The sequence below is a fragment of the Asparagus officinalis genome, chromosome 2 (genome assembly GCF_001876935.1).
Source record: "Asparagus officinalis chromosome 2, Aspof.V1, whole genome shotgun sequence".
Classification (NCBI taxonomy): domain Eukaryota; kingdom Viridiplantae; phylum Streptophyta; class Magnoliopsida; order Asparagales; family Asparagaceae; genus Asparagus; species Asparagus officinalis.
The window spans coordinates 4046518-4055707 of NC_033795.1; the positions used below are offsets into that span (position 1 = coordinate 4046518).

At 36.6% G+C, this 9190-nt stretch overlaps 2 protein-coding genes across 2 annotated transcripts; both read left to right on the top strand.

The window, feature by feature from the left end:
* LOC109829353 (transcription factor MYB44-like) lies at nt 2074–2769 on the top strand. Its single transcript, XM_020396484.1, has one exon. It carries the CDS (start codon nt 2079–2081, stop codon nt 2691–2693), a length of 615 nt encoding a protein of 204 aa, XP_020252073.1. The 5' UTR covers nt 2074–2078; the 3' UTR covers nt 2694–2769.
* LOC109829354 (putative calcium-binding protein CML19) lies at nt 5534–6032 on the top strand. Its single transcript, XM_020396485.1, has one exon. The coding sequence runs from the start codon at nt 5537–5539 to the stop codon at nt 5948–5950; it is 414 nt and encodes a 137-aa protein (XP_020252074.1). The 5' UTR covers nt 5534–5536; the 3' UTR covers nt 5951–6032.

A 9190-nucleotide genomic window follows, 5' to 3' on the forward strand; every position in this document is an offset into this window, starting at 1 on the left:
TATGGGTGGTGCATCTGGAAATGGCCCGAACGAACTAAAAATCTCATACGAGCATTTGTTCAACCAGAATGATTATTACTGCTTTGGCAATCTTGACCTTAGAAGTTCATGATAGTGTCTCTACGATTTAGGTAGAAATCATGCACAAAAGTAATCAGAATTATGGTGATACACAGAGACAGAGCATACATAGCAAACCAACCAAAGTATAACACAGGATTTCGGGGGGTTCTGCTCAAGTTTGACTGTTTTGCTATAAAGATTGTTGAGTTAATCTATTTGCTTTTGGTGTTGAATAGTCTTGTCTAGTTTCTGATGATGAGTTATGTTGTTCTATACATCGATATGGGTGCATAACTACATCTGCAACACATTTCATACATGGTTAGCAGTTGGGCACACCCTTCATGTATCTATAAAACTTCTAAACATATTCTATACTCGTCAGAGATATATGCAAGATCAAGAAAAATAAATCTAATATATGGTGATAATTTCACGATCCTATTTGGTTTATGGATATACTTGTACAGAAGATATATTATTATTTTGCTGATTTTGGGCTTATTTAACTTAAAAGTTATTTTGATTATTCTGTTTAATGGATACTGCAGTCTTACAAATCCATGCCGTAGATCAAGTGCACTGAACCACATGCATATGATAATGGCAGGTATACTATGAGACAGACCCATGATGATCCTTACCATGTCATCAAGAACTGGAACTACGACAGCCTTATTATGGTCGCCATGCACAACGAAGGAAAACACCGAGAACAGATTACAAATGGCATGATCAAGAAATAGATCGAAATATGTTACTTTGAGAATGATGTCTTTAAGTGAATCTAAATGTACTGCTATATATGGATGAAGAAATGTACTGCTTTTGCTTCATTGAGTTATTATTCACCGGGTACCCGGTGAACAGCTATTTTTGTTCAACAGAGGGTTCATCATTCTAAGTGTAATTTCTTTATGTCAGACTGTGGTGTGCTTTGAACTATGGAAAACTAAGACGAATTCCGCGTGAGGCTAATTCTGTGTACCTTATTATGAGAAATCCTTACGGTTCAATTAGAGCCATTTCGTGAACGCATTAACATTTTACGTTGATTGTGCCGATTGTATTGATATTATATACTGATTTAAAGTGGAAGTCAGAATATATATCATGTTCTGCATTGGCCTTCCTCTATAGGATTTTTTTTCCCTTAAATATTTCCTAATCTGCTTAGTTATAAGTATAATATACTATTTAACTCACCTTCCTTCTCTTCAAGTTCTGACACTATTATCCTCTTTCTTCAAGCTGCAATTAATTAACAAAGTTTCATCATTTTGTTTCCTTCTACCTTTATGTAGCTTTTTTAATAAATGAGGTAGACAACGCCTGCTTAACTCCCAGACTATAATTGTTACCTATCTTCTTTCGCTTCTACCATTAACTTAATTTTTCACATTTATACAGTCTCCCACTTGAATTAAATCAAGTTTCGTGGCTAATTAGAAAAAAATAAAAAACCCTTACCCACATATAACTATGCTCATTTAATTGACACTATAAATAGACTTACATTAAATAGAGATCGATGATTACACTTCCATAATTACGAGAAATTGTTTTCGAATTTCCTTCTGATTCTCTTAACTTTCTTATTTATATCTTCTTCCGCCACTTGAACTATATTAAAGTTTCTCATATTAAGTACTAACCCAATAAATAAAGTTAAATAAATAGAGATTGATGATCGATCGAAACACTTGCATGATCACACATCTGAAGAGTGAAAATCAAGATGGACGGCTGAGATCAAAATCAGACTCCTGGTTGGGGGTTACGCCTACAAGCTGCGGGGTACGTAGCGTTGGTAGTTAACGAATCGTTCAATGAACACGGATTTTGTGAAACGGTTCCCAAGAAAATCTAAAGGCCAAAGCAGTTTAATTGACCTGTTATCTCAAACTTGTAACTTAATCCGTTATTAAATACGGTAACCCCCCCTCTAATTACTCCTATATATAAACAAATAACACCCAGAACTCAAAACAACAACACTTAGCAAACAAATTGAGATGGAAGGAGGAGGAGAAAATGAGGAGAAGGTCAAGGGGGCTTGGAACCCTGAAGAGGACGCTGCGCTGGTGAAGCTTGTGGAGCTCCACGGGGCGAAGAACTGGACCGCGATAAGCGCGGGGATCCCAGGGCGGTCGGGGAAGTCATGCAGGCTGCGGTGGTGCAACCAGCTGAGCCCCACCGTGCAGCACAGGCCGTTCACGCCCGCGGAGGATGCCGCGATCATCGCCGCGCACGCTCGGTATGGAAATAAATGGGCGACCATCGCCAGGATGCTACAGGGAAGAACGGATAACGCGGTCAAGAACCACTGGAACTCGACGCTGAGGAGACGAAAATCGCAGGGGGACGCAGATGATCGTGAGGGGGAGGCGAAGAGGGTTTGTAGGAGGGAGGAAGATCATGAGAAGTTGGTGACGTCGTTGTCGCTGAGGATGCCGGGGGATGATAAGGAAGAAGGAGGAGAAGGGAAGGAGGAGGAGGGTACTGGGGGGTTGAGGGAGATAATGAGAGGGATGATAGAGGAGGAGGTGAGGAGATACATGAGCAGGTTAGGGTTTGGGGACAGGGGTAGTTCCGAGAGTCTCAAAGCCGAGTCTACTGCTAATTCTTAAATTTTATTTTTTGTTGAGTCTTTTTTGTTGAAATAATTAATGTGTTGTATGATACTGTTAATATGATAAGAGTATTTTTGGGGGGGTTTATTCTGAGTTTTTAATTTTCGAAGGAATTAATTTTGTGGGGATGAGGTGAATCTCTTATTATTATATATTGTTATTTTTTTGAAAACTTAATTTGATGAGTTAAGTTTGCGTGTAATTAATGAGGGGTGTGAGGTTGTAAAACTTTGAGTCTGTGCTTAATACTTTTTTTGCAGGTTGTTAAAGTTTTTTTTTTTTTTTTTTTGGGGTGGGGTGTGTGTGTGTGTTGAATTACAAAAAGTACCGTGAAGTTTTGGGCCCCCTAATCAACTTTGTTATCAGGGGTTTAAGCTTCGCAGGACTTGAAGCCACGTGAACACAGTTTTAGCCAGTTGGCTGAAATTGGGTCGAATTGGATAAATAATTTTGAAATATGTTGTTTTTGGCAATTAAGTTTCTAAACAGATCATTTTTGAAAATTACTATAATTTAAATAGAATAATTGATGATATTGCTCTTTATTAAAATATAATATCTATAATAATCATAACATACTAATTAAAAAATATTATTAAATAATATAATATAATATATTAATTTTATTTATATTATCATACTTTAATATATAGTAGTTTATTATAATTTTTAGTGTAGTAATAAAATATTATTTAATATTATAACTACCATAATATTGACAATATATTTAAATATTATTAACCAATATGTAATAATAATATATAATAATGTTATATTAGATAATATTATATAATATTTTATTATCTTACATTATAATAAAATTTTATAATATATTATAATTAAGATATATTATATATTATAATACAATTAATATATATTAGATATTTAATAAACTAGTGCTTCAAAATTATCCTACTTTCCTCATGATTGTCCCAAAGTTAAGAATGAGGTAATTTTTGGAGGTTGGGACAAAAAGTTTGTATAGAAGTGGGATAATTTTGGGAAAAGTAGGGCTAATTGTCTCAATCTCATTGTCCCAATGAATAACACATTAAAGTAAAATCTCAATTAAATTGTCTCAATGAATAACACCATAAAGTAAAGTCCCCAAAATTATCCCATTTACCCTAAAATTACACCAACCAATGACCCCCCCTAAATAATATTGTCTTCACCATTTTGTCTCTGAATGAACTGTATAAGCTACTCCAGAAATCAAAAGGTTACAGTTTTAAAGTGCATAAATATATTTTAAATACTGGAGAAAATTTCTCACCAAGAATTCCTTGCCGGACTTATTTATTTGTGAGAATAAGGAACAGAAAGAAACAGATATTTAGATAAATTAGTTTAGTTAGAAAAGGACAAGCTTTGAGTATTTTTCATCCACAAAGATAATATAAAAATACTTAAGCATACAAAAATTTACGAGATAATCTCTATACAATATTGAAATTTTCATTTGAGAAGGTTTCTTTTATGCTCCCAAATTTGATTTTATCATAATTCTTATTGGAAAATTGAAAAAGTAAACAAAAAATAAGAAGGGTACGTGTTTTAATCATTCCACCTTAATATCCAATACACATTTAATACTTCTCCTATCTATTTTCTATCTGGAATAAATGTTTTTCTTATTCTTCATAAGGATCCATTACATATTTTTAGGGAAAATAACTAAGTAGAGAGAAAAACTAGGATATGCAAGGGCAAAAAATTACGGGTCTTCAAATAAAAAAATTATTGGGAAAAGTATGTGAATGTTTTTTTTTAAAGAATTCTAATATCTTTTTAACATTATCCTTACTTATCTTTAAAGGCCCGGTTGACCTTTAATTTTATTTAAAATTCTATCCATATATATAGAATCTATCAAAAAAAAAAAAATCTATCGAAGGAACAAAACTAACTTTTTAATCCTCAAATTAAAACATGGGATTAGAGGAAAGAGATTGGGTGAAACTGGCAATTATAGTTTCAAGTTCAATTTATTTTTCCCTCCAGTTTTGCTCTATACCATGTAAGATGTTTCATCATGTACTAAGATTGAAAATAAAATCAAGATACACCTTTAAATAAGGGTGTATTTGGTGCGGTTACAGCTCGGATATGATACTTATCATATTCATATCCGCTTACCCATCTCGGATACGGATACGGATATACCTCAGTAATAAAAATTCATATTCATATCCGCTAAAATCGGATACGGTTACGGATATATGCATGCGGATACAAAACGGATATGAGAAAACTAGATAATATTAAAAAAAATATAATTCATATGATACAAAAAATTCTTTAATACGTTCATATAACTGAAAAGCTAAGGTTAGATATCTTGATCATCAAAATTAACTACAAATCCATAATGTAAGAATTAAGAGCATGACTAATATGTATTCGGATATTTTGAATACGGATCCGGATATTTTACTATAAAACCATATCTGTAACCATATCTTATCGGTTATAGATTTAAGTATACGGATATTTCCTCAGTTACGAATACGGTTTAGCAACCCCTACCCTTAAAACAACAAAAAACGCATGCTCCAGCTTTTTATTACTGTTAATATATTAGTGTTGATTAGTAACAAGAATACCGTGAAGAAGCCCTCCTTAACGATCCCTTTCTATAATTATTTACTAATACACCACATTATAGTTATTTAGTTTCAACCACCTTAATTAACCTCAACCTGACATTAACAACGTAACTTCAAGTACTTCCACCCTCAATCCCCAACAACTTAAAACTTCCTTCCCTAGTCTTGTATATAAATAACCAAAACCTCTAGATCAAATATTATTCTCTCTTCTCTACCTATTTTCTCATAATGTCCAAATTCTTTAATGATTTCGAACAAGTATTTCATCACGTTGACAAGGATGGAGATGACAAGATTTCATTAGCCGAGTTGCAACTATGCTTGAAATCCATCAGTATGGATTTATCCGATGAAGAGATCAAGGATTCGATCAAATTCGATGAAGACGGCCTATTAGGGTTTGAAGAGCTGGCCAAATTTGTGGAAGGAGATGAAGAGAATAATGTTGAGGTGTTGAGAGAAGCTTTTCGGATGTTTGAGATGGAAGGCAAAGGATACATCACTGCAGATAGTCTCAAGATAGTACTTAGCAAGTTTGGCTCAGAGAAAGATACAGAAGAGTGCAGGGCTATGATATGCAAGTTTGATCTCGACGGAGATGGAGTTCTTAGCTTTGATGAGTTTAAGAATATGATGACATAAGATGATATTGTTATGGATGTAGATCGCTCTTTCCTATATATATATATATATATACATTACTTGCTTGGTTTAGTTTCTCGTGCATGCCGTGGACATATGTTTACCTACAATTTGATTGATGGGTAATAGTATACAATGTTACCATCTTAACAATTTTAATTTCTTCAAGATCTTTTCAATAAAGATAGACGATGTATGAGAAATATGTAGTTAGTTTGTTGAGTACCGACACTGTTAGATTAAATCTATTGGGTATTGAGTTAATGAGCTGTGACCCGTTAACCATATCCCTATTTGTATGACTATATATATATATATATATATATTTATATTATTATCTATATATATATATATAACTATCTGAATAAATAGATAATTAGGTTGTTTGCTCTCTATTATCTCTTTCTGCATGCTATCAGAGCAAGAAACCCTAACCCTAATCCAACGCCGCTGCCGTTTCTCCTCCCATGGCCTCGGATTGGTGATTCGAGGCCACATATGACCCGGTCCGGTCATCTACTGCCGCCTACCTATTGCTCTGCCTTTATGTTTTTTTCAGATCTGGTATGTGTCCGACTGAAATATCATCATCTTGCTACTAATCTGCTCTTAGTTTATATTTAAAGAACATATCTCTACTACTGCCCTGGCTATTTGACTACTACATGTCTACTATTATTGTGCAAAAATGACTACTACTACAATGTCGGAAATCTCCTCCTCTACTCCTCCCTCTGCTGCTGCTGGTGAGACTTCTGTGCCCAAGGTAGTCTTGAGGACTACAATAAAATTGAATGGTACAAACTATCTGCTCTGGGCACATGCTTTCTACATCTTCGTTGGTGCTCAGAGCAAACTCTCGCATCTTCTGGCCTCTCCACCCCCCACCACAGATCCCACCTACAGTTGCTGGCTCTCGTTTGATTATTGTGTTATGATTTAGCTTCTCAACACTATGGAAGCACAGATCAGTAGCAGTGTTATATTCTTAACCACTACGTAGGAGATGTGGGATAACCTGAAGATTATGTATGGGAATGAGAAGAATGCTTCCCATGTATTTGAGATCTATGAGCGATTGTTTGCGCTCAAATAGGGGGATATGTCAGTTCCTGAGTTCTTTGGTGAGTTGAAGGGACTGATAGACGAACTGGAGATGCATCAGCTTGCAGTGTCCAAGTTTCTTTCTGGATTGCACCCTACCTTACAGCCCCAGGTGAGAGGACATATATTAGGTGGAGATATCATCCCCTCACTGACTGCTACATTCTCCAGAGTCATGCAGGTCTCTACTGGTGTTACTTCTGATACTACTGCACCATCTCCACCTTCAGTGGATCAGTCCGTCATGTTCTCTAGTCGAGGCAGAGGACGCGGTCATGGTCGTGACCGTGATTCAGGGGGAGGACGTGACTCCTCTGGTGGGAGACATGGTGATTCTGATAGGGGCCCACGTCAGTGTGGTCACTGTGGGAGGACCAATCATGTTTCTGAGAAGTGTTGAGAGACGTTTGGTCATCCTCAATGGGCCCAGGTGGCTGACGCCGAGTCGACTCGCTCGTCTAGCTCTGCTACTAATTTGGGTGGTCCAGTTGTTACTGCTCCTACTATTCAGATTTCTCAGGCAGATTATGAGAGGTTACGCCAGCTAGAGCTCTCTCAGAACAGTCATTCTGCTACTCATGCATCATCTTCAGGTATGGATGCTTACATAGCTTCTCCTCACAAACACTGGGTACTAGATTCTGGAGCCTCATCCCATATGACAGGTACAAATGATCACTTTGTATCTTTACATCTTTCTGATAAGTTTCCCTCTATCTGCATTACTAATGGTACACTTTCTCCAGTTCGTGGTGATGGAGTAGTTCATGCTACTTCCTCTTTGAAACTAACTGATGTGTTATATGTTCCTAAATTCCATGTTAGCTTATTATCCATTAGCAAACTTACAAAGCATAATAACTGTAAAGTCACCTTCTTTCCCTCTTATTGTGTTTTTTAGGACCTAGCAACTAGGATGACGATTGGTTCGGGGCATGAGAGAGGAGGTATATACTATTTGGATGATAGTGTGCCAGATGCTGGTCTTGTTGCATCACAGCCTGACTCTACCTTACTGTGGCACTAGTGTCTGGGTCATCCTTCAATGCAGAAGCTTAGATCGGTAGTTTCCGTTCAGTCTTCTGTTTCTTCTTTAGGTTCAGTTGTGTGAACTGATAAGCACCATCGTGCTACTTTTTAGAGTCGTGTCGATAAATGCAGTATATTTGCATTTGAGTTAGTTCATTCTGATGTTTGGGGTCCTTATCGTGTTCCCTCTGTGAAGGGTTTTCGATATTTTATTGTTTTTGTTGATGATTTCTCTCGCATGACTTGGCTGTATTTGTTAAAAGAAAATTCTGAGGTCTCGCATGTTATTGAACTTTTTTATAATAAAATAAAAAACCAGTTCTCTACTTCTGATCATATTCTTCGTACTGATAATACTTTGGAATATATGAAAAATGGCGTTTCAAAATTTTGTGCACTCAATGGTATTATTCATCAGACTTCATGCTCTCACACTTCACAACAAAATGGAGTTGCTGAGAGGAAGCATAGACATGTTCTAGATTTTGCTAGAACACTGATGATACATATGAATACTCCAAAGTATTTGTGGTTTGATGTTGTTCTCACTGCCTGTAATTTGATTAATCGCATGCCTTCCTATGTTCTTGATGGTTTAATACTATTCAATTATCTTTATCCTGCTAAAAAATAATTTTCTGTGATTCCTTGCTGTAGGCGTTAGAAAAATGCTTACAGACATACAAGTACCACTCGAAACAATATGGAGGAACAATATACACATCGTCAGGCAACACAACGCAGCGCGGCAGGACAAGGTGCCGCGGCTAAGGCGCGGCAGTCCAGGGTGCCGCGGCCAAGGCGCGGCAGCCAATGGTGCCGCGGCCAAGGCGCGGCAGTCCAAGGTGCCGCGGCTAAGGCGCGGCACCGTTTCAACTGTGGTGCACTGAGACCCCTATAAATACCTCCCTAAACACGAAGTAAAGGAGAGAGGATTTTTGGAGCAGAAGAGGCTTGAGTCTTTGGTGATTTTGAGAAAGAAAGAGAGAATTTTCACCCTTTGACAAGCATCATTTGGTGAATCCTAGAGATCTAAGCTCAGACTTGATCTTTGGAAGAACGAACATCTTACATCGATAAGATATTCGTTTTCAAATCTTTACTTCG